The sequence below is a fragment of the Lontra canadensis genome, unplaced genomic scaffold (genome assembly GCF_010015895.1).
Source record: "Lontra canadensis isolate GAN:19392208 unplaced genomic scaffold, GSC_riverotter_1.0 scaffold35, whole genome shotgun sequence".
NCBI classification, from domain to species: domain Eukaryota; kingdom Metazoa; phylum Chordata; class Mammalia; order Carnivora; family Mustelidae; genus Lontra; species Lontra canadensis.
In genome coordinates, this window is record NW_022631029.1 from 6825461 (window position 1) to 6850889 (window position 25429).

Consider the following 25429-nt stretch of genomic DNA (forward strand, 5'->3'; position numbering starts at 1 on the left):
TTAGAAGCATTTGGATGCACTGAACAGAGTGGTGTGGCTTATTTTTATGTGGCAAAAGTAAAACATTCTGAAAATGACAGCTTTACAACTACCACCTCTAGCCAAAGCTTTAAATACCATCGACCTCCAGATTGGTATCTCCAGCCCAGAACTCTCCTCTGAACTCCAGACTCTTTATCTAGCTGCCTACTGCTCTTCTCCACTCCAGTATCTTCTCTGCTGTCAAGTAACTCACACTTGATAATTCCCAAAATTCCCTGAATTTCTTACATTACCCTCAAAATCTACTCTTTCTGGAGCCTTCCCCATCTCAAATGATGGCCGTTCCTTCCTTTCAGCTGCTCATGCTAAAACCCCTGCAGCCATCCAGGACTCATCCATAGCCATGCAAAGCAGCAGTCAGGGTGGTATGGCATGGGCTACTGCAGGATGGGAGGGGGCTCCAGACAGAACCAGACATGTAGCAGATCCATCTTTTTCAAAGGAGCAAGAAAAAAAAGAAGTAAATGAGATGGGCAGCCGGTTGAGATCTGATTTTCTTACTGAAGGGAAAAATTACGGTATGTTTGATGCTGCTGAATGATCCAGATGAAAGAGAGGAACTGCTGATGCAGGAGACAGAAAAGACAACTGCTGTAGCAGCTCCCGGAGTGAGAGCACAGCTCACCCGAACAAGAGCAAGAGCAAAGGGCAAGGGGATGGCGGGTTAGGAGGAGATGTAGCAGGGGACACGCAGCAGGGGGACGGTGCAGAAGTTCTCTTCTGACTGAGTCTATTGATTGTTGTAAAAGTCATTGGCTGAGAATATAAACAGGAGAGCAAGTGCTGGAGGTTGGAACAGAAAGAAAATGTGAGAGTTGTCTAGGAAAGTGGAAAACTACGAATTCATATGAATTCGTAGCAGAGTGCTCAGGTTCAAAGTTCAAGTTCTTTATACGAATGAAATAATCCTCTCATTTCCATTTCCTAAAGACAGTACTTGCATGTCTAATAATTTTGCCTTGAGTTAAAGAAGTGAATCTTTCGTTCTGAAAAATAGAATCTGTAAGACATTAAATTAAGCAGAAAGTATGCATCCACGAAGACAGTTTCACAAAAGAACGCCGGGTTTAAAATCAGGAGACAATGGGGCCCCTGGGTGGCTCAGTGGGTTAAAGCCTCTGCTTCGGCTCAGGTCATGATCTCAGGGTCCTGGGATGGAGCCCCGCATTGAGCTCCCTGCTCAGCAGAGGGCCTGCTTCCCCCTCCCTCTCTGCCTGCCTCTCTGCCTACTTGTGACCTCTCTCTCTCTCTCTCTCTCTCTCTCTGTGTAAAATAAATAAATAAATAAAATCTTTAAAATTAAAAAAAGGGGCGCCAGGGTGGCTCAGTGGGTTAAGCCTCTGCCTTCAGCACAGGTCATGATCTCAGGGTCCTGGGATCAAGCCCCACATTGGGCTCCCTGCTCAGCAGGGAGCCTACTTCCCCCTCCCTCTCTGCCTGCCTCTCTGCCTACTTGTAATTTCTTTCCCTGTCAAATAAATAAATAAAAATCTTGGGGCGCCTGGGTGGCTCAGTGGGTTAAAGCCTCTGCCCTCGTTCAGCTCAGATCATGATCCCAGAGTCCTAGGATAGAGCCCTACATCTGAGCCCTACAGGCTGAGCAGAGAGCCTGCTTCCTCCTCTCTCTCTCTGTTTGCCTGCCTCTCTGCCTACTTGTGATCTCTGTCTCTGTCAAATAAATAAAATCTTTAAAAATAAATAAATAAATAAATAAATAAATAAAATCGAGAGACCTGGGTACAGTTGTGGTCTGTCACTATTAACCAAATGATCAAATGCAACTCCCTTGTGCTTTCTAATCCTTAACAGCCTCCCCTGGAAAATGGGATAGTATCTACCTCCCATGGTTATCATGAGGACTAATAATACTGCAGGCAGTACCATGCCAATCGTAGTGTTAAGAAAACGTTAACAACTATTCTTACTCTTGTTGTTATTAACTACAGATACATCAGCTCGAGACTGATCAATCTGCAGACCAACTATAGATTAACTGGAGACTGATCACTAAACTTTAAAGTAAACTTGGGGGGCGCCTGGGTGGCTCAGTGTGTTAAAGCCTTTGCCTTCGGCTCAGGTCATGATCCCAGGGTCCTGGGATTGAGCCCTGCGCATCAGGCTCTCTGCTCAGGGGGGAGCCCGCTTCCTCCTCTCTCTCTCTCTCTCTCTCTCTGTGTCTGCCTGCCTCTCTGCCTACTTGTGATCTCTGTCTGTAAAAAAAAAAAAAAAAAAATCTTTAAAGTAAACTCGGGAGAATAATGAAATTGATTTACTTTTGCCTTCTATAAAAAAATCTAGCTTAAGTGACATTACTAGACTAAGTAATAATTATGAGTCTAAGAAATAAGCAACTCGCCAGAATAAAATAAAAGCCAAACAAGGAGGTCAGAATAAAACAAAAGAGAGACTGAGATTCTACCATACATATGACACCTTACAATCTTAAAAAAAAAAAAAAAAAAAAATCCAAGCCCATGAGAGAATTTAAAAAATCCAAAACAAATAAAACATTATAATATAAAAACAAGAGGTTTTATTGTTAAGTTCTTATTTTTTTTTAAGATTTATTTATTTGAGAGAGAGAGAGAGAAAAAAGAGCAGGACAGGCAGAGGGAGAGACAGTCTCAAGCAGACTGTGCTGAGCATGGAACCCAGGCTCACCACCCTGACATCACGACCTGATCTGAAACCAAAAAAAAGTCAAATGCTCAACCGACTGCACCAACCAGGGGCCCCAATAATTAGGCTGTAAAGTAGGAAAGAGGCTCATGGTACATTACTGGGTAAGTCCTAATTCAAAAGATACTACACTCCCTTCTTTCTCTAATTCCCCTAGAGGGAAACCCATTTCATGAAATGAAAACTTTCTCAGCTAAACACCTATAGCACTGGAAAAAACCACAACTAATCATGCTCTGAGAGATAAAGATATTAGAATTCACTGTTTTGTTTAATCTCTTCTTTCACAGGTGATTTCCGAGTCCCACAGCTAGCAAACCAGTCTGGCAAAGGTTAGTAGCAAGAAGCTGAAAGAGCATATATGCTGTGAGGAAAACAGCCACAGTGAGTCACTTTGGGCAAAAAGGGGGGGAATTCAGCATGACCTCAGTGCAAGGGCACCTTCCAGTGCAGAAGTCAGGCCTGTTCCAACACTGCCCTCTGGTGGCCAATAAAGTTGGCTGCGGTGATCTGTGATAGAAGGCGCAGCAGCTGAACAAGAGGAAACTGCAGTATCTAGTTATCAACCTCTCTAGCACTTATTTCGGCCCTTTCTCCTGGATCAATGTTTCTCATTTTTGGGTGCATCAAAGTCACCTGCAAGAGCTTATTAAAACAGAGACTGTTGAGCTCCATACCCAGAGTTTCTGAGTCCCTGTGGGCCTAAGTGAAAGGATACTGCTGGTCCAAGGACCACACTGGGAGAACCACTGTCCTATGTTAATACATTTTACAGAAACAAGTTGTTAGCCGTGAACTTCCTGGAATGCTGGGGAGAGGGTATTCTCCCACTCCCACAAGGAGAACTATCCAAGCACAGAGCTCAGAAAAATTATGTGACTTGTTCACAGATTTGCCAACTATTTGTGTCTCAGCATCAACAAAATGCTAGATGTCATTCAAACATCTATGACGATGTTTTGAATGAACAGAAGTCACAGAAGTATTATTGTTTTGTTATTTACATATAAAAGAAAGCTGTCTTTTGTCTCCCTGGACTAGAAAATAAAGTCATATAGAGCTAACCATGAACAATGATTAGGTAGGTTAACATTTCCGAAGAAGAAAAAAAAAATCAATACATAAATACGAAAAACTATTTTGAGAACTGTTTCCCAAGGTGACAGGCATTTCAAGTGGTAGGACACCAGTTTTATTTCCAGGTATTTGGCTATTTAGATGTTTTATGGGGACAATAAGATAAAAATACTAATGGAAACAAAAAGGGGTAAAATGGAAAAGAGTATAGCATACCCACAAAAAAGGCCTAAAAACAATGACAAACCCAGTAGCAACAAGGCTTTGAGAAATCACTATTTCCAGGTCTGGAGCAGGAATTGTACAGGAAAAGTAGGGAGCAACTTTTTCTACTCTGTGTTAAGTGTCCTAAAGGCAGCCTGCTTGCTCACCCCTCATTTTTAAGTTGAGGGCAATTAGGGTGGGCATTTGAGAATTCAAAGAGAAACACACCACTATCCTAAGAGTTCGGTTACATGTAACCCTTTGTATGCTAGATTCAGGGAAGTGGTTGACCATTTCCACTGGCCGGCCTGCGTGAGCCTGCTGCAAAATCACATCCAGAGCTCCACTAATAATTTACTGAATCTCATCCAGTAACAAAAATCAAACTTAAAGCTGGACATACAGTAAAACATGAAAATAATGAAGTCTAGGGCCCTTCCATCACTTCTGAAGAAGTATTCAGAAGAAAAAACACCTTATTTAGAATATTCTCCAAGCAAAACACAAACATGAAACCTATCATTTGGGCAAAACCCATCAGGTCTGATAATCTATAAAAATCAGACTCACAGTAGGGAAGCCCCCATTCACTGAGAGCTCACTCACTGCCCCAGATCTCTGCAAGACCAAAGAAATCCTTTTCCTTTCTTCTTCAATGTCTCCAGCTGCCTCTCCTTCCCCCACTTTTTTTTTTTTTAAAGATTTTATTTATTTGAGAGATGGAGATCACAAGTAGACAGAAAGGCAGGCAGAGAGAGGAAGGGAAGTAGGCTCCCTGCCGAGCAGAGAGCCCCATGCGGGGCTCGATGCGGGGCTCAATCCCAGGACTCCCGGGATCATGACCTGAGCCCAAGGCAGAGGCCTTAACCCACTGAGCCACCCAGGCGCCCCTCCCCCACTTATTCTTAAACAAACCTACAAACAAGGTTGTATGAAAAAAATCAGAAACTTCTAATTTAGTTCTAGTCTAATTATAAATTTTATATTGTTCGTTTTGAACAGGTCAATTAGTAAATGCATGTGTACAAAACCCAACTGATCCAAAGGGATATATGGTAAAAATAAGGGTCCCTCTCTCCCCTACACTCCAGCCAGCTGCTACTTCCTGGAGTAACCACTGTTACCAATTCAAGAGTAATCTCCCTGAGTTAATGAACTTTTAATTATAGCATTTAATTATAGGTTGTTCACATATTAAAAATATTAGGAGAAATTTAGTATTTCTTATAAGCAAAATAGTTTCTAAAAACACTTTCCTCCTCTGGGGTTAAGTTAATGGTACACAGGTCAAGTCACCCAAGATGAAGCGTAAGAAAATCCTCTGCCACATCATTATCCTCACCCACTGAAGCGGAGTCCCAGGTGGTGGAAGCATTGCTAAAGGAAAACAGAAAACGAAATCCAAAGCCAGACACACCCTCCAGGAGACAGGGAGGTAAGCACGGGCTGTCCTGTGTCAGAGCATGTGAGGGAGAGACATGGGGTATAACACCAGCAGGAAGGAGAATTCAACTGAAAAGTTTAATGATAGAATAAAGGCTAAGTGAAGGGTTGCATGAGAGTATAGGGTCCCTGGCGTCCACAGACACAAGGGGAATTCATACCCACTGCACAGATTTACCAGATGCTCACAAGACCACAAGCAGAGTGGGAAAGTCTCCTTTTGCAGACTTTGGAGAGAGCCACCACTAGAGGAAAGGTTTGCAGCCCTTCTACCCTACACAAATAAAAGCTGAGCTGCCAGGGGAAGGGGTGTCAAACCATCAGCCCCAGGGCCTGGGGAAACACCCACTGCAGCTGGGGAAAGAGTTAAGAAAATATTGTCTTACCCTAGGGCAGGAGCGGTAAATCCAACCCAGGATCCTGCAGGATACCATTAGAAGACCCTCCCATTCATTGTAAGAGGGGTATTACTGAGACAGACTCCAACCATGCACAGGATTAAGCCTAAACCAGGACCAAAAACCACAGATAACAAAACTCCTGTATACTTCCAGGCTAGCACTTCTTGATAAGGGAGGGGCTCGAACGTGGAGAAACACCCTTCAAGGGCACAGGTGCACAGGGAGACCAAAAGCTAAGAGTGGCACAAGAACATTCAGAGAAACCTTTCAGTACCACACTACCCACTCTAAGCACAAGGAAGAGAGGAATCCGAAGCCAGTACTGCACTGAGGACAATCACAGTAACAACAAAACTCAAACCTAACTCAGCCCTATCCTAAATGGACTCAACCCTTGATATTAACTATCTAGTGGAAAAAAAAAAAAAAGGCATGCCCACTTCTAGGCATAAATATTTTATCTCAGTCACTACTGTTTTACATGTGAAGTCCAGCATTCACTCAAAAATTAAGAGACACATAAAAAGTGCCAAAAAACAAAAACAAAAAAACCCACTATCAAGAGACAAAACGATCAAACTGAGAAAATAACCCAAATATTCAAATTTAGCAGACAAGAGTTTTAAAGTAATTATGAATACTGTTGAAGTCTATAGTGGAAAAGATCAAAATATGCATGAACAGATGGGGAACTTTAGCAGAGAAACGGAAGAGACTATAAGCAAGAGTCGAACAGAAATGCTAGAGATTAAAACCAGGAAAGATACTCAAGAGTGCCACTGAGGGCTCCACATTAGATTCAAAAGAACCAGGGGGGGGGAAGAAAAATCAGAGAACTTGAAAACAGGTCAAAAGAAAGAACCCAAATGAAACAGAGAGAACGGGGGCGGGGGCGGGGAGAGCATCCAAGAGCTATGAGGCAATACCCAAAAATCTAATGAAACGGTCATGGAATCCCAGGAGGAAAGAGAAAGAATAAGGCAAAGAAATACTTTAAAAGATAACAATCCAAAAATTTCCAAACTTCACAAACCACATCAAAGCACAGATCAAGCTCAGAGAGCCCCAAGCAGGACAAATACCAAGATTCTACCTAAACATACCATATTCCATATTCCAACTGCCAAAAACCTAAGATAAAGATAAAATTCTGAAGGCGGCCAGAAGGGGGGAAAGGAACAAAGATCAAGATTACAACAGACTTGGAGCACTTGGTGCCTCAGCCAGTTGAGTCTGCCTTTGGCTCAGCTCATGATCTCGGGGTCCTGGGACCAAGCCCCATGTTGGACTCCCTGCTCACGGAGAGTCTGCTTCTCCTTTTGCCCCTCATCCTTCTCATGTTCTCTCTCTCTCAAATTATTAAATAAAATCTTAAAAAAAAAAAAAAAAGATTATAACAGACTTCTCATCACAAACTATCCACGTGGGAAGACTAACTTTCCTAAATGAAAGAAAAAAGTCACAAAGAATACACACCTTGGAAAGGTATCTTTCAAAACTGAATGCTAGTTTTTCATAAACCAAAGCTCAAATAATTCACTGCTAAAACACCTGTGCTATAAGAAATGTTAGAAGAGGGACGCCTGGGTGGCTCAGTTGGTTAAGCGGCTGCCTTCGGCTCAGGTCATGATCCCAGCATCTTGGGATCAAGTCCCACATTGGGCTCCTCGCTTGGCGGGGAAGCCTGCTTCTCCCTCTGCCTCTGCCTGCCATTCTGCCTGCCTGTGCTTGCTCTCTCACTCTCTCTCTCTCGCAAATAAATAAATTAAATCTTAAAAAAAGAAAAAAGAAATGTTACAAGAATTCTTTCAGACATTAGGAATATGGTACTAGACAGAAATCTGTCTACACAAAGAAATAAAGAGTGCCCAAGATGGTAAAAATTAGAGTAACTGTAAGACATTATTTCCCAAATTTTTAAACTAAAAGGTAACTGATAATCTAAAGTGAAAAGATAAAAATGTAGGTTATTAACATATATAAAATTAGGTATATGACAGTAAGACAAAAAATGAGAGGAATTGGACATTTACTGTTTTGCATGGACTCTTACACTATACATGAAGTTGCACAATATTACTGGAAGGCAAAGTGGAAAAAATAAATGATACACACTGTAAACAAAAAGTCAAATATAAAATAATTTTTTTTAATTTGGACATTTTATTCATTTATTTAGAGAGAGCGAGCAAGGGGAGCAAGAGAATGGGCAAAGAGGGAGGGAGTCGGGGAGGGAGAGAATCCCAAGCAAACTCCATGCCAAGTGCGGAGCCCCATGCGGGCCTGATCCCATGACCCTGAGATCAAGACCCAAGTGGAAACCAAGAGAGAGATGCCCAACTGACTGAGCCACCCAGATGTCCCAAATATAAAATAAATTTTAAAAGAAATATACATAATAAGCCAATACTGAAGTTAAAAACAAAAACATAAAAATACTGAATTAATCCAAAAGCAGATAGAGAAAAGACAATAAAGAAGAGATGGAAGAAATAGAAAGCAACTAGCAAAATGACAGACTTAAATCCAATCATATGAATAATCACATTAATTATAGTCTAAAACACCAGTGAAAAGACAGGTCTTCGGACTGGTCAGAAAAGGAAGACCCATCTATATTGTGTCTACAAGAAACCCACTTTATTAAATATTAATAAAGAAATGCACTGAAAGTAAAAGGATATGGACAGATAACACCATGTCAACACTAAACAAAAGGAAGCTCCGGCAGCTGTATTAATAGGACGAAAACGAGACTTCAGAACAAACAATATTACCAAAAATAATGAGGTACTACATAACAGTAACAGGGTCGATTCATGAAGAGGTACCAATCATGGGTGAAGGGGATTAAGAGTACACTTAACCTGATGGGCACTGAGTAATACACGGAAGTGCTGAATCACTATATCGTACGCCTGAAACTAATATGATCCTCTATGTCAACTACACTGTTCTGTGCACCTGAGAACAGATCTTCAAAATACAGGAAATTAAAATTGGCAGAATAGAACGGAGACAGAAATCCACAAAATTCTGTGGAGACCCCAATGTCTCTCCCTCTGAGAAATCATTACAAGTAGATATAAAGTCAGTAAGGATACAGAAAACCTGAATACCACTATCAGCCAACTAGACTCAACTGACACAGAAGGAGCACTCCGTACAGTAACACCGTCATGTTAACTTCCAGTACGCACAGAACACTGCCCATGGGGGTGCCTGGGTGGCTCAGTGGGTTAAGCCTCTGCCTTTGGCTCAGGTCATGATCTCAGGGTCCTGGGATGGAGCCCCGCATCGGGCTCTCTGCTCAGTAGGGAGTCTGCCTCCCCCTCTCTCTCTGCCAGCCTCTCTGCCTACTTGTGATCTCTGTCTGTCAAATAAATAAAATAAAATCTTAAAAAACAAACAAAAACAAAACAAAACAAAAACAAAAAACACTGCCCATGACAGGCCGTATTCTAGACCATAAAACAAAACATGCAAGCTAAAATGAACTGAAATTTCAAAGGATGTCTTCTGACCACAAAAGAATTCAACTAAAAATCAAATATAGAAAGATATCTGGAAAATCTCCAAATATTGAGAAACTAACATATTTCTCAATAACCAAGGCTCATGGGGCGCCTGGGTGGCTCAGTGGGTTAAAGCCTCTGCCTTCAGCTCGGGTCATGGGACCTGGGATCGAGCCCCACATCAGGCTCTCTGTTCCATAGGGAGCCTGCTTCCTCCTCTCTCTCTCTCTGCCTACCTCTCTGCCTACTTGTGATCTCTATGTCAAATAAATAAATAAAATCTTAAAAAAAAAAAAAAATAACCATGGCTCAGGGGTGCTTGGGTGGCTCAGGGTTAAGCCTCTGCCTTCGGCTCAGGTCATGATCTCAGGGTCCTGGAATTGAGCCCCACATCAGGCTCTCTGCTCAGCAGGGAGCCTGCTTCCCCCTCTCTCTCTGCCTACTTGTGATCTCTCTCTCTGTCAAATAAATAAATAAAAATCTTTAAAAATAAAATAAAATAAAATAACCATGGCTCAAAAGGAATTCAGAAGGGAAACTTGGAAATATTTTGAACTGAGTAAGAATTATAACACTCCAAAATCTGTGGGGCACATATAAAACCACGATTAGAGGGAAATTTGTAACATTTTAAGTGGTTGCCAGAGGTAGGAGGTAGAGGGTGGGCAAAATGGGTGAAGGTAGACAAAAGGTACAAATTTCCAGTTGTAAAAAATTTTTTAGTCAGTCCTGGGGATGAAATGTATGGCATGGCAACTACAGTTAATAACACTGTATTGTATACTTGAAAATTGTTGAGAGTAGATCTCAAAAATTCTCATCACAAGGAACAAATCTGTAATTATGGGGCGCCTGGGTGGCTCAGTGGGTTAATCCTCTGCCTTCGGCTCAGGTCATGATCTCAGGGTCCTGGGATCGAGCCCCGCATCGGGCTCTCTGCTTGGCGGGGAGCCTGCTTACCCCTCTCTCTCTGCCTGGCTCTCTTCCTACTTGTGATCTGTGTGTCAAATAAATAAAAAAATTTGTAATTATGTGTGTTGAAAATGTTAATTAGACATATTGTGGTAGTTACCTAACTGACACAAAATATTATATTAGTTTAAGGCATACAACATAATGACTTCCTATTTTGTGTCTTGTTAGGAAAAGAAGAAATGTTTCAAATCAATGATCTAAGCTGCCACCTTATATAAACCAGAAAATAAGCAAATCAACTCAAAGCAGGCAGCAGGAAGGAATATTAAATATGAGCAGAAATTGAAAATGGAAAAATAGGGGGAAAAATCTATGAAACCAAAAGCTGGATCTTTAAAAACATCAGTAATCGATAAACCTCTATCCAGACTCATCAAGAAAAAAGAGACACAAATTACCAATATAATAATGAAAGAGGGGCATAAAACAGATCCTACTGACATTAAAAGAATCAGGTTTAAGAGTTCAATTTTATCTCCATCCATTTGACAACTTAGAGGAAATGTGCCAATTCCTGAAAGATACAAACTACCAAAGCTTACTTAAAACGAAATAGATAACCTGACTAGTTCTACATCTCTTAAAGAAATTTAATTCCTAATAAGAAACCTGACCAAGAAAATTCCAGGCCCAGATGGGTTCCGCGACCAAGTCTATCCAACGTTAAAGAAGGAAACATCAATTCTACACAAACTATGCCAGAAAACAGAACAGGAGGGAACATTTCCCAATTCATTTTATGATGCTGCATGACCTCAATTCTAAAATCAAAGGCATCACAAGAAAACTATAGACCAATATCCCACATAAACATAAATGAAAAAATCTTCAACCAAATAGTAGGCAAATGTGATCCAGCAACATGTAAAAGCAGCAAACCTCTTTTAAAAGATTTAATCCATGGTTTAATCCTGACCTAGAATTACTCCCAAAGACAAAAAGTTGTACCTGATTCCATTCCAAATTCAGTCTCGATGTAAACATAGAATTTTACATATCTGACTTTGTTACAAAGCTACTGTCAAAGTAAAGGCAGAGCAGATAGTTTAATTTAGGAAATTAGGCAGATTATATAATAGTTGAGACTTTATAGAAGAACCTTTAAATTAAAAGTTATCTACAGTTTCATGAACACACACTCAACTAAAGGGTAATGAACCTACATCTTTTTCTGAATTTAGAAACCAAGGAGAAAGTGACTAGCTTATGCTAAAGAACTCAATTCAGTTTACTCAAAGTTTTTAAGATTATGACCCAAAGCATAATCCCTAATCTGCTTTCTCAGCAGCTTGGCTTAACTACTTACCTTCAACCTGGCTAGTATCTGAGCATGGTTTCTTCTTTGATTCTGAATTCCCGGTTTTCTCATCAACATCCAGGAGAGGAATATAGTCTGTTTTTCCAACAGTTTCTCCCACAACATCATCAAAGGCCTCTGCCTCCAGCGTGGCAATAAAGTCCCGTTTTATCTCTTCCTCAATTTCTGGAGGTGGCTCTGTTAATGCATCTGCAAGACTGAGGTCAGCCATTTTGCACCACTGCAACTGCCTGGTTAAGGGGGAAAAAATATTTCATAAGATGAGCACTGTGCAAAGGGAAACACATTCCTAAAAATTCTTCTCAGTTGTTCTAAACAAAAAAAGAAATAAAATCTAAAACTTGAGAGCTAGAAGAGGCTCCCTCATTTCACAGATTAGAAAATTAAAGCTCAGTTGACAGTCTTACCCGAAGTAAACACTCTCTATCTCACATCTCTCAGAAGTAAACAGAGCAAAAGCCATTTTGTCCTTTCCATTAATAAAATTGTCAAGAAAAAAAAAAAACCAATTTATCCAAAGTTACAGCCAGTAAGACTCATATCAGGTCTTTTGATTTCAAGTCTTATAAACTTATCAACTATCTCTTCCATTTTCGTTTCTAAATCACATCCCAGAATATTTCTTAAAAGAATATACAAAAGGAGGTCAGATTACATTATATTCCCATTTAAAAAAAGGTTACATTACTATCAGGAGAACGAAGTCAACTTTCTTGACAAAAGACTTATTTTGTTGAGGTTAAATAATGCTTCTTCATGAATTTCTTGTGGATAGCTCCGTTAACCAAACTATACCTAGCCTTGTTGGCATGAAAAATACGGACATGTTCCCTGATTAGCTAGGGGTGGCAGCCTCTCTGCGTGGTCATGCGCTCACCATCTTTTCAGAACATGAGGCTCTCCAATTTTAAACACAACCTGAAGTTAAGAAGTATAGCCTACTACAGGCAAAACTGCAGGTGACTAGCCCAGAAATACAGGAATAGTGTAGTAAAAATGCCAAAGGGCCTGCAATAAATTGAGCTCCCGATACATATATAGCACAGTGGGCAATAAAAAAAGTATTCTGGGTACCGTGTCTGCTTTCAAAAGGTCTAACTTAATAGAGACTCCAAGAGACTCAGAAAGGTAAGTGAACATAGGAGCGTTCTTGAGCAGGCAAAGGTAAATCAAACAGAAATCCTCAGCTGCGTAGGGGCACATGGGTGGCTCAATCAGTGAGTCTCTGTCCCACTCTTGATTTTGCTTCAGCTTGTGATCTTGGGGTCCTGGGAGCCCCGAGTTGGATCGGCTTGGGGGGTCTCTCACTCTCTCTGCTGCTCCCCCCCCACCCCGCATGTACAGCAGCGGGCACATGCACGCTCTCTCTCTCTCATGAATAAATCGATCTTTAAAAAAAAAAAAAAAAAGATTTTATTTATGTATTTGACAGAGATCACATGTAGGCAGAGAGGCAGGTGCGGGGGGCGGGGGGGGGGGGAGGTGAAGCAGGCTTACTGCTGAGCAGGGAGCCCGATGCAGGGCTAGATCCCAGGACCCTGAGATCATGACTTGAGCCAAAGGCAGAGGCTTAACCCATTGAGCCACCCAGGTGCTCCTAAATCAATTAAAAAAAAAAAAAAAAAAAACTAAACTAAAAAAGAACGAAAGAAATTCTTAGCTGCATAGTATGATAGATACTGCTTCTGTTTGCCTAGAAATTCATTCTTCCTTATCTCTCCCGATATTCACTAACAGACACCCCAGTGGTGTTGGACACATGACCAGGAAGAAGATTGTTGGAAAAGGAGTATCTCATAATGGAAGACGCACCACGCGGCAGGTGTTCAGTTGCCCTGGTTGTCTTCTTTCTCGAGTCTAAGTGAGCAACCTTCCATCTTTCTTTCTCCTAATTTAGTAAATCTTCTGCTTGCAAGCAAAGAATCTCAACTAATACACAGTCTTTCCTCAACCCAAATTTTTAAAAGCCAGAATCTACTATGATTTGAGCCATGTTTAAAGGCTCTCCTTTAAAACTGTCCTCCACTGTCTACCTCTCTCCAGCTAAATTTATTAAGGAAAAAGAAATACCAAGGAGTACAGTGATTCTATCTTCAACTTTGTCTGCACACACCAGTTCCTATCATAGTCATCAGTATGGAGCAGCACACATACAACACATGAATATGGATGGGCACTCCTACTCTATATGCCACCCAGGCCACTTTACATGTAAAGTATGATTGTCTCTCCAGATCCTGCCAGGAAAAAATGCTGAAAAATGACTCATGAAAGAACTTTTTAAAAGCCTGACAAATTTAATGTCAATAAGTTCTATAAAAAGTAACTGCTTTTCCCTTTTTTATGATAACTATTATTACCAGTTAGCATTTGAAACCTATTATGAACCAAAAATAATAAAGGATGTCTATAATTAAACAGTTTCAAGGTCAAAGAACATTTGAAAGGGTATCTGTACCATCCCTAACAGTAGCTCTATTTTTTCCATAATACATACCTAGGACACCTATTCCATGTAATCCACTCAAACTCCCTAATTTAGGACACAGGTGAAAGTGCAGACAGAACCAACAATATCTTTCCAATCTCAATTACCCGAGTGCATATTCTCAAAGGGCAGCTCTTTATCCACCGTCATCTTTCCCTCTTTACCCCCACCCCAACCTCCCAAACCACTTCCTGGGCTGACATGCGGTTCATGGACTATGAATAGCAGCTTAAATTCAGCCTAAGAAGGTAAAACTGATAGAAAATTAGACAGCTGGAAAGCAGGAAGGTCATTTGGCTCAGAGTGCATCTAGCCAACCACCCAGAAACTATTATCTCAACACAGCTTAGATCTTCCTTTCTTGTCACTACATATAAATAGAAGTATGATTTACACACACATACACACACACACACACACACACACACAATTTACTTATGGAAAATGAAGTACTGGCTTTTATCCAGGAAGCCCCAGTTTTCAATAAATTAAACAGATGATTCAATTTTATAGTTATTCTATTCTAAAATATATACAAGTATAATAAATTAAGTAAGTGTTCAACAGGTTTGTTAAACCGGTTTTGCCAGTGTTTGGAATTGATTTTAATGAATTCATGGGTGAATTTCATCCCACACTCACAGAACCATTTAAGGTCACTTAATATTCAGTTATGCCTTAAAATGTTGAGTTATGTAATTTATGGACATAAGCATATGGCACAATGTTACTCTCAAATCTGGATATTCAGGAAGATCCAAAAATGTACCCTTGTGAATGAGGACTACCTACTAAAAAGAAATGATCTCTTCTTGACTATTTACACTATACCTTTTTTTTTTCCCAATAAAAATAAGCATTTATTATCCTCCATTACAGGAGTCCCAGAAGAAGGCAATATCATGGCTGATCAATTCAGTAACTCAATGACTTTCAAGGACCCAGGTTCTTTTCATCTTTTTTTAAAATTTTTTAATTTTTTATTAACATATAATGTATTATTAGCCCCAGGGGTACAGGTCTGTGAATCGCCAGGTTTACACACTTCACAGCACTCACCATAGCACACACCCTCCCCAATGTCCATAACCCAACCACCCTCTCCCTCCCCCCAGCAACCCTCAGTTTGTTTTGTGAGCCTAAGAGTCTCTTATGGTTTGTCTCCCTCCCCATCCTATCTTGTTTCATTTATTCCTTACCCCCCCCAAGCCCCCCACGTTGCATCTCCACTTCCTTGTATCAGGGAGATCATATGATAGTTGTCTTTCTCTGACTGACTTATTTCGCTAAGCATAATACTCTCTAGTTCCATCCACGTTGTGGCATCTACTATACCTTTCTTATCTGTATAAAAGTTTTACCTTTAAAAGGCTTTGTTTCTGGGAGGCAAAAAAAAAAAAAAAAAAAGCTAGGTACAGAAGTTTCTATGCCTCACTGAGGCACCAGTTTAATCTAAAGCTTCCCGTGAGTCACGTTCAGGGGCTGAGTTCCCTAATCTGTAAAATGAGAGTGGTATGTTAAATGATTCCTGAGGCTGATTATTCTATAAGCTGCTTATAATTTAGATTCATCACTTAAATTAGAAATAAACTGCACATAGATCTTCAATGTGCATGCCTGACTTTTATATGTCAAGTACTCCCAATTATAACTGGGTGCAGATTTATTAAAAGGCAAAAGCTTTTTGGCAAAGGGAGAGACTAAAAACAAACTCATCACTGCACAGTGCCCTGCTTGAGCAAATCTGACTGGAGCTTAAGAAACTCCACCCAGTTCTGGCTAACATCAAAGGAGACTTGACACCACTCTGCCAAAAAATAAGCCCCATATTATTTAACCAGGCACCGAGAGAACACACAGTTTTCAAGCATAGCACTTTGGACATCTGATCTTTCATTCTGACTACATGCCTGAAGTGAAACTATCTGTCGAGAAGAGTTTTGAAAATATGTGAACGAAGACAAGAAATAATGACATGACAAGATGATGAAGCACAGAACAGAATTTTGGGCTCTTGACTAGCCTCTGACTATTAATAGCCATGTACTCATGCGGAGTAAATAAGATATGATGAGCTCACAAAGCATCTCCTCTGTTGTATGGTTTACTTTAGATTACACACTCTGGAATTAGTTACTGAATGATTTTCTAGGTCTATAGAGACTGGTGTTCACAATTTATTTAAATACACAGAAGTATGGGCAACTTCTCAAGGTCCCAAAATTCCTCTTGAAAATATTAAGTCAGAGGTGCCTGGGTGGCTCAGCCGTTAGGCATCTGCCTTTGGCTCAGGTCATGATCCTGGGGTACTAGGATCAAGCCCTGCATCGGGCTCCCTGCTCAGTGAGAAGCCTGGTTCTCCCTCTCCCACTCCCCCTGCTTGTGTTCCCTCTCTCGCTGTGTCTCCCTCTGTCAAATAAATAAATAAAATCTTTTTTTTTAAGATTTTATTTATTTATCTGAGAGAGAGACAGTGAGAGAGAAGGTCAGAGGGAGAAGCAGACTCCCCATGGAGCTGGGAGCCCGATGTGGGACTCGATCCCGGAACTCCTGGATCATGACCTGAGCCAAAGGCAGTCGTATCTCTCTCTCTCTCTCTCTTTTTTTTTTTTTTTTAATAAATAAAATCTTTAAAAACAAACAAACAAACAAACAAAAAAACAGAAAATGTTAGGTCAGTCTTACCTACAGTCAGTCACTCACTCCAGATCTGTGCTGATTGTGTCTGATGAGAAATTACCATTAGCAATCTAGTCTGCAAATGGCCTGTTGCTGCCTTTGTCCTCCGGGATCTACTTCCTTCGCCCTGGCCCCTCCACCCTCCCAAAGGTGCTCCTTTGAAGCTAAAGTGGAGCAAGAAAACTCCTGATGAAAAAGAGAAATAGAAGCCTAATTCCCACCAACATAGTGAGACACTTTGCACAGCCACTGTCACATTTTCATTTCACTCTGTCACATTTGCCAAACCTGTACCAAGATTATTTGTGGTGGTCAGCATTCTCTTTTTAAAAGTGTAGAATCCTGTTTCACAATTCGAAGGGGGTAAAGGGACTTACATCCCAGAAAGCCCATCATTCCACCTTAGTGTGAGTTCAGTTCTTATCAGGTTAACTTTCCTCTTAATCCCAGAGATCAATTCCATGGAAAGTATTTGAGGTTTTGGTTTTAGTGTGAAAAGGGGTAAGAATACTAATTTAGCAACACGGAACATTTCAGGAAACAAAGAAGATCTGGATAAGGTATCAAACTAGAGAGAGGATATGTGGTCCCAGAGGTCCTAGGATGTCAAAGAAAGGGAAGTTATACAATGTCAAAGGCAAGCTCTTTTAAATTTTTTTTTTTAATTACTGTTTTTCAATTAGTATCTAAGGGAAATGCTTCTGAGTTCCAAATAACTAACTTAGTAAATAAACATTTAATAATAATTCCGAAAACGGCAGAAGACTGGGGCACCTGGGTGGTTCAGTGGGCGAAGCCTCTGCCTTGAGCTCAGGTCATAATCTCAGGGTCCTGGGATCAAGCCCCACATCAGGCTCTCTGCTCAGCAGGGAGCTTACTTCCCCCTCTCTCTCTGCCTGCCTCTCTATTTGGGATCTCTCTCTGTCAAATAAATAAATAAAATTAAAAAAAAAAAAAGGGAGAAGAAGGCTCGTAATGCTCACTTAAATTTTCTCCATGATTAATATTCTATCAGGTTTTTGGGCAGCGGGGATAGAGGGGTGAATTATGGACAAGATATAGAACTAAGAAGATCCATGGGGCTCATATTTTCTTTTTCTTTTTTTTTTTTTGGCATGACTGATCTAAACGGCAGAGAATTCTGAGGCCAACACTAAGCTGCTATCCCAGGACATTAGTGAAAGTGCTGGGACCAAAATGAAGTGCTTGTTCCTCAGGCTTGGAAGAAACCCAGCATCCCAGCCAGTTCCAGAGACCATTTATAATCTGACATGGTGGTGGTATAGCCTGCATCATAAAGATTTCATATTCAACATGAGATTTTTTTAAGTCTGCCTAGCAAACTTTCAGTTACTAACTGGGGATTCTATTCCTCAGATAGGTTTTTGTTGTTGTTGTTGTTGTTTTTAAGATTTTATCTATTTATTTGAGAAAGAGAGCGAGAATGGGAGAAAACACGAGAGGGGAGAAGTCAGAGGGAGAAGCAGGCTCTCTACTGAGCAGGGAGCCGGACTCGGGACTCGATCCCAGGATTCTGGGATCATGACCCAAGGTGAAGGCAGATGCTAAACCAACTGAGCCACCCAGGCGCCCCCTCAGATTGGTTTTAATTAAGTCCTTTCAAAGGTCTATTACATAGCAAGCTGACCCTTATTTGTCTGGTGTCTGTGTTCTGCTTTCAATTTATTTAACTAGAAAACTAGTCTGATGTATACTTTCAATCAGAACGGTATTTCATTCAAAGTAAAACCAATTTCGACTTGTTTAAAAAAACAATTTTTATTCCCATACAGCTGATTGCTGTATGGGAATCAGCTACCATCTTACAGAGCTCACAGGCACATGTGATCCCTGAGGCTAATCGGGATTTCTCCTGCTCTTCCCCAGAACCAGAATGGCAAAGGCACAGCTCAGCAATGTCTTGACTATCCTAGCAATAAGCCCCAAACCCCTGCAGAATATATTAAGTTTCCACCCCCAGGTACCTCCCTACACACTTCAAGGACAACAGCTGTACTATTATGAACGGATGGTATTTGCAGGCTCCACAGGGTTCTGTTCAGAACCACCACTTGTCCTGTTCATCACAGGATTGCAACAGGAGAAAGCCCTTGACTACTAGAATAGCTGAGGCTATTGCCCAGTGACATTCCTGTATGGAAGAGCGCGTGGATTTTACTTCCATGTAGTCCCAAAAACAAAGAGTTCCTTTTCCCTATGCAATTTTAGGGAACTCTGTCCTCGAAACATACAAACACTGCACACACATGCACACACATATTCACATACATAAAACCTTGCAGCCCGAGCCTCAATGCCTAGCTTGCATACTTACAGGAACTATACAGGCAGTCTGTGTTCAGTCCTGACCGAATGCATTTTGGACCTCTAAACAGGCACCTGCCTGCCACATTTCTGTCCCAGTGATTTTAAACCTATTTCTCCAAGAAGAATCATCTACACCAGATACCTTCCACTGTCAGCCATGTGATCCACTCAGCATGGTGTCTGCTGAAGTCTGGTAATGTGCGCCAAGCAAGAGGTGAGACAATGACACAGCACTTAAGTTTCTGCTCTAACCATCCTTAAGAGCGACTCTTCAATTTTATCTCAATTAAAAAAAAAAAAAGTCAATCTTAGGATGATTCTCAATACCTACTGCCCCTGAATTGTGGGGAAAAAAATAGTTTTTTTTTTTTTAAATGTTGCCATTCAGGGACACCTGGGTGGCTCAATTAAGCATCTGCCTTCAGCTCAGATCATGATCCCAGGGTGCTGGGATCAAGTCCCACATCAGGCTCCTTGCCCAGCATGGAGCCTGTTTCTCCCTCTGCCTGCCACTCCCCATGTTCCTGCTCTCTCTCTCTCTCCTTTCTCCAACAAATAAATAAATCTTTAAAAAAAAAAAAAGTTACTATTCATCCCACTTATCCTTCCTCAGTCTAATTAAGAACCAGACACATTCAGAGTTTCAAACTACACCTACCCAAAAAATTATTTCTAAACACTTAAGATCTCTAAAGGCTTTTATAAAAACACCAGTTCAAATAATCTAGATTCCAATTCCCTCACTTTAACAGCTGACAAAAAAAGGAAACAGAAGAAACAAGTCATTTATAAATAAAGCTAGACTGAGGATCTGGCTAAGGGGAGACCCAGCAAACACCAGAAACACAAGCAGGGTGTAAAAGAATTGACAAAATCTTGGAATTTTATAGTTTCTGTTTTATCTGACACAATGACACCACTATACTTCCAAATCTATTTTTTTGCCTTACCTTTTCTTCTTAAAGTATAACAGCAATTGGGAGGAGTCCTGAAGATCGGGGGGGAAAAATCTGAGCTGATTTAAAAGGACCCCAATCCCTATTAGGAAAAAAACACTCCAAACTCCTTTGTGTGATATCCAGGTCACATAATCCTATAGGACCCAGACCTAGGACCTACCACAGCCATCAGCAGTTTGCCCTGGAGGCTCTCCCTGTACTTTAATGAACACGGGACCAGCTGCCATCTTATGAGCCTAACACTGACATCACCACACGGCCTTGCTCATACTGCTCTCCACACTACAAATCCTCTTCACTCCTTCCTCACTTGTCAGAGTCTTGAAATCAACTATCATCAACCATCAGCTTTTCTGTGATTCCATTCTGAGATCTGTTCTCCCGGCACCATTGAGAACTAACAGCTCACCTGTATTTCTATAGTAACAGTACAGTCTGATCTGTACTGTAGTTAGTTGTAGGTACCAGTGGCTCCCATAACTGCTAGATCCCAAAGGGGAAGGACTACGTCTAAGCAATGTGTGTATCTTCTTAATCAATTACTTTACACAGAAGATGGCTAAAACAACAAAAACCAACAAAACAAAGGGGCTAGCTGAATAGAATTCTAAGATGGTATGACCAAAGTCATACTTAATAAAAAGTAGGAACACCTTTGTGGCTCGGTAGGTTGTCTGCCTTCACCTCAGGTTGTGATCCCAGAGTCCTAGGATCAAGTCCCAAGTTGGGCTCTTTGCTCAGAGGGGAGCCTGATTCTCCCTCTGCCTGCCACCACCCCCTGCTTGTGCACACACGCTAGCTCTCTCTCACCAATAAATTTTTTAAAATCTTAAAAAAAAAAAAAGTAGGTCTGGGGCGCCTGAGTGGCTCAGTGGGTTAAGTGTCGACTCTTGCTCTCAGCTCAGCTCTAGATCCCAGGGTCATGAGCTCAAGCCCCGAAGTGGGCTCCACTCTGGGCATGGAGCCTGCTTTAAAAACCAACCAACCAACCAACCAAAAACCAACAAAAAACAAGTAGGTCTAATTTGAAATTAATCAGAGGTGATAAAACTACAAAAAATTCTTCAGTACTGGAAAAAGAATAAATATATTCAAGGCTGAAGGGTCACCATTAACTAGCATATTCACCTCATTTCTTCTTCTTTCCAAACATAGCTTTATGCCAGAGCAATCAAGTTGTCCGCAATCACGAAAAGAAAGCCAACAAGGAGTAACCATACAAGCCAGCTCTCCAGGCTGGTCATCTAATCATTATTAGGCAGGCAGTAAAAATAGCCCTCTGCTTTTAGAAAAGCACAACAACATGATGCAATATGGCCGAAACAAATAGCATTTTGTTGAAGAGATAAGCTACCACCGTCATGTTAGCATCACTGTATAAAACATATTTTGTAGTTATTAAAATGTGAAATCTCCATCGTACCAGCTCACATATGTCTGTCAAGTAGTAAATATACTGTGTAATTTTAAGATTACCTAGTGTTGGGGAAATTGGGTGAAGGGAAAAAGTATTCACACTTCATCAGCACCCAGCTTTTGAGAACTGTTTAAGAAAAAAAAAAAAAAAAAATCTCTCCATCGAGCCAAGTGAAGTATCTCTTAAGCTCAGAGCCAGAGCGTGAGCTATTTTATTGTTTAAGATGTCAATGAACATAAAGGAAAATGAAAGACTGAATTAAGAGGAGAATGAGGATCTATGCTGATAATTCTGTAACTATTTATCACAGACACATAAATGTGTGTCTCCTCCAGAGTCCCATTGGACTTAGGAGTTCCTAGATGGCAGGGACACATCTTTTTCACCTTTTATCCTGGGCATCTAGTACAGTAGTGACACCTGTTCGGATCTCAGCTACACATTCATCCTGCTGAGTGTGCTCTGTTCCGAATCATGACACAGCCTTCTCTCGCTGGACTTGACACCTGCCTAGCTGAAGGACCCTTCTGGCTCTTCCACTGTGGGTCCTGGGCACAGAATCAGTATTGGGGTAGAGCAGCCCTGCTCTTCTGAGCAGGAGAGAAGAAAGCACAAACTCTACAGGAGTAGTTAGCAGGCATTTTGTATAAAGACCTTAGTGGTGGTAGTAAATGACTTGCCTTTAACATAAAAGTGCCTTATGGATGCTTTCAAATGAGGGAAGGGGGTTAAAAAAAAAAAGGGCCTAGAAGTAAAAATAATAACACTAAGTAAAAACTGAATAAGCAAAGTAAAAATCAAAGGACTCTTTCACATTAATAATTAACACCACTTTTAACATTTTACCTGAAACAGAAGTAAAGATCTGAGTCTTTACCGGATCAGAGTCATTCAGGGACTGAGGGGGGCAATTTCAGTTTTTAAGTGTTGATTCTGAAGGGCACCCACGATTGAGAGCTACTCAATTAATCAACAACCTACTTGGAAGACAAAGTTCATTGAAATGAAACATAAGACAGAATTTGTTAACACTTAACACTAGAAAGAGATCTAATTCTCCCTTTTTGAGAAGGTTGGTGCTTATTAGATAAGAGTTTTTTAGAAGCAGAGGCTGAGAGGGATTCTATACAAGTGATTTACGGAGGGAGTGCCTTCAGGAGGAATCTGTAAGGGAGGGAAGAGCAGCAAAACTATGGTTTCAGCTAAAGGTTAGCCTACACCTCCTGTCTGGGAAGCTATAAAGCACAATCACACCACAGAGCCAATCTCACCATGAGGTAAGGGAACCAGGTTTTTGTAACCCTCATCAGGCAGTCACTGGCTGAGAGCCACGTGAAGGGAAGGGATGTAATCCCAGACATCCCTAGGAGAGGTGGTTCCTACATGCTACGGCCCTTGCTAACACTCATAGCAGTTGGTGTGTGTGTGTGTGAGAGAGAGAGAGAGAGAGAGAGAGAGAGAGACTCTAAGCAAAAAATCCATTAGTAGAAATAAAGTGACAGGTTCAATTTGCTATGACTTACCAGTATTTTTTCATTTACCAATATTAAATACTAACCTTGTGTGAACCTAGCACCACAGCTATTTTAAAAACGTAACATTTCATCCAAAATAAAAATACTAATTTAAAAAGGCATATACATCCCTATGTTTACTGCAGCATTATTTCTAACAGCCAAGATATGGAAGCACTCCAAGAGGTGAACAACAGCTGAACGGATGAAGATGATGTGATACGTACACATATACACATGCACGCACACACACAAAATTTCATATTACTCAACATAAAAAAGGATGAGCTCTTGCCATCTGCAACAACATGGATGGACCTAGAGGGCATTAGGTTAAGTGAAATAAGTCAGACAGAGAAAGACAAATACCATATGATTTTACTTTTATGTGGACTTCAAAAACAAAACAAAACAACAACAAAAATACGCAGAAAGAGACCTATAAATTCAGAGAACAAACTCATGCTTGCCAGTGGAGAGGGCGATAGAAGGGATAGAGAGACTCTGTTAGGAACATACAAGATTAATATTTAATACTGGTAAATGGGCAAAATGGGTGAAAGGGAAAGGGAGTGGGTTTCCATGCTTCCAGGCTAGAATACAGGCTTCCAGATATGATATGAGTTAAGTCATGGGAGTAAAAGGCACAGCATAGGGAATATAGTCAATAATGTTGTAACAGCACCGTATGGGGACAGATGGTAACTACACTTGTGGCGAGCACAGCATAACGTAAAAACTGGTCCAATCACTAGTTGTACAGCCAAAACTAATGTGACATTGTGTATCAACTATACTTCACTAAAAATTAAATACAAACATAAAACTGCCGTTAATGAGGAGAAACAGATGGGTCCTCCTTCATAGGGGGATACTGCAATACACCTACCTCAGTAACTGACACATCGTGTAGACAAAAATCAGTAAGGACATGTAATGCCTGAACAACTCAATATACAAGTTTCAGCTATTGGGACTACAGAGTACACTGGAAAAGACACTTTTCTGGCACACACAGGACATCTCATTTGTAAAGTAAATGTATGCTAGGACATAAGACAAATCTCAATTTTAAAAATCATTATTGTAAGAGAACAAACTGGTGGTTACCAGAGAGGAGCTGAGTGGAGGGATGGGTGAGATAGGTGATGGGGACGAAGGAGTGCACCTGTTGTGATGAGCACCAGGTGTTGCTTGTAAGCGTTAAATCACTCTACTGCACACTTGAAACTAATATGACACTGTGTTAACTAACTGGAATTTAAATAAAAACTTTATTTAAAAAATCATTATTGTACAATATACATTTAGGAAGCATCATAAGTAAGTTAGAGACAAAAACCTGAATTTTTCAAAAATTTATTGGGAAATTTAAAAACACATGGCAAATAACTCATCAAAATAGAAGTGAAAAAACACTTAGAACTGAATAATAGCAAAAATACTACATAGCAAAGCTTGTGGAATATACTTAAAGAGAGAATTTGAGGAAGTCTCCAGCCTTAAGTGCTTTTATTAGAAAAAGAAGGATATAAGTAAGTTAGTCTTAAGATCCATCTTAAAGAGTTAGGTAAAAATAAATCTGAAGAAAACCAAAGGAAGGAAATAAAATCTTGAACCAAAAAAAGGCGCAAAGAAAGAAAAGAGAAGATCAACAAAGCAAAAGTCCTCTTTGAGGAGTAATAAAGTTAACAAACCTTTGGTAAGACTGACCAAAAAAGAAGAGAGGGCATAAATGAACAATTTTAGGAAGGAAAAGAATAATGCTACAAATGTGGCAGAGGAAAGAGAGATTATCAACAACTATGCCAACAAATATAAAAAATCAGATGAAAAAGACCAGTTCCAGGGCGCCTGGCTGCCTCAGTCAGTGGAGCATAGGACTCTTGATCTTGGGATTGTGAGTTTGAGCCCCCCAGTGGGTGAAAGATTACTTAAAAAAAATTTTTTTTTTTAATGACCAGTTTCTAAAAGAGAATATATTACATAACTGATCCAAAATTTTATAATAAACAGAAAACCTAAATAGTCCCAAATCAATTACAGAATTGAAATAATTATTTTTAAGTCTTACACCACCCCCCCCCGGATTTTATAGGAGTTCTAACTAATATTCAAGGTGCAGGTAATTCCAATCTAACACAAACTCTAGAAAATAGAAGAATTCTCACCAAATCATTTTATGAGGTTAACAAAAATATAATGCACTGATTAGAGGCCCACATTCCATCCAGACTGCCAGAGTTTCAAAGTTGGTTTCTACCACTTAGTATCTATGTGACCCTGAACAAGTTTCTTCACCTTTTTGCTTCAGTTTCCTCAAATGTTAGTTGCGGTAACAGTGTTAACTACTTTCTGGATCTGTTAATATAGAAAACAGGGCGTGGAAC

At 40.4% G+C, this 25429-nt stretch overlaps 1 protein-coding gene across 9 annotated transcripts in view; it reads right to left on the bottom strand.

The window, feature by feature from the left end:
- MAP4 (microtubule associated protein 4) overlaps nucleotides 1–25429 on the bottom strand; it is a 190106-nt gene that overhangs the window by 111829 nt on the left and 52848 nt on the right. For 3 of the 9 annotated variants that reach the window (XM_032867918.1, XM_032867924.1, XM_032867914.1), the window contains exons 1-2: nucleotides 19157–19197; nucleotides 11643–11884 (exon numbers count right to left, since the gene is read on the bottom strand). In XM_032867918.1, coding sequence (XP_032723809.1) covers nucleotides 11643–11865 — 223 coding nt within the window. In that variant the 5' untranslated portion in view covers nucleotides 11866–11884; nucleotides 19157–19197. Of the gene's footprint in view, nucleotides 1–11642; nucleotides 11885–19156; nucleotides 19211–25429 lie in introns of those variants that run through there. The other 6 variants (XM_032867913.1, XM_032867911.1, XM_032867925.1 and 3 more) reach the window with 5 other exon arrangements.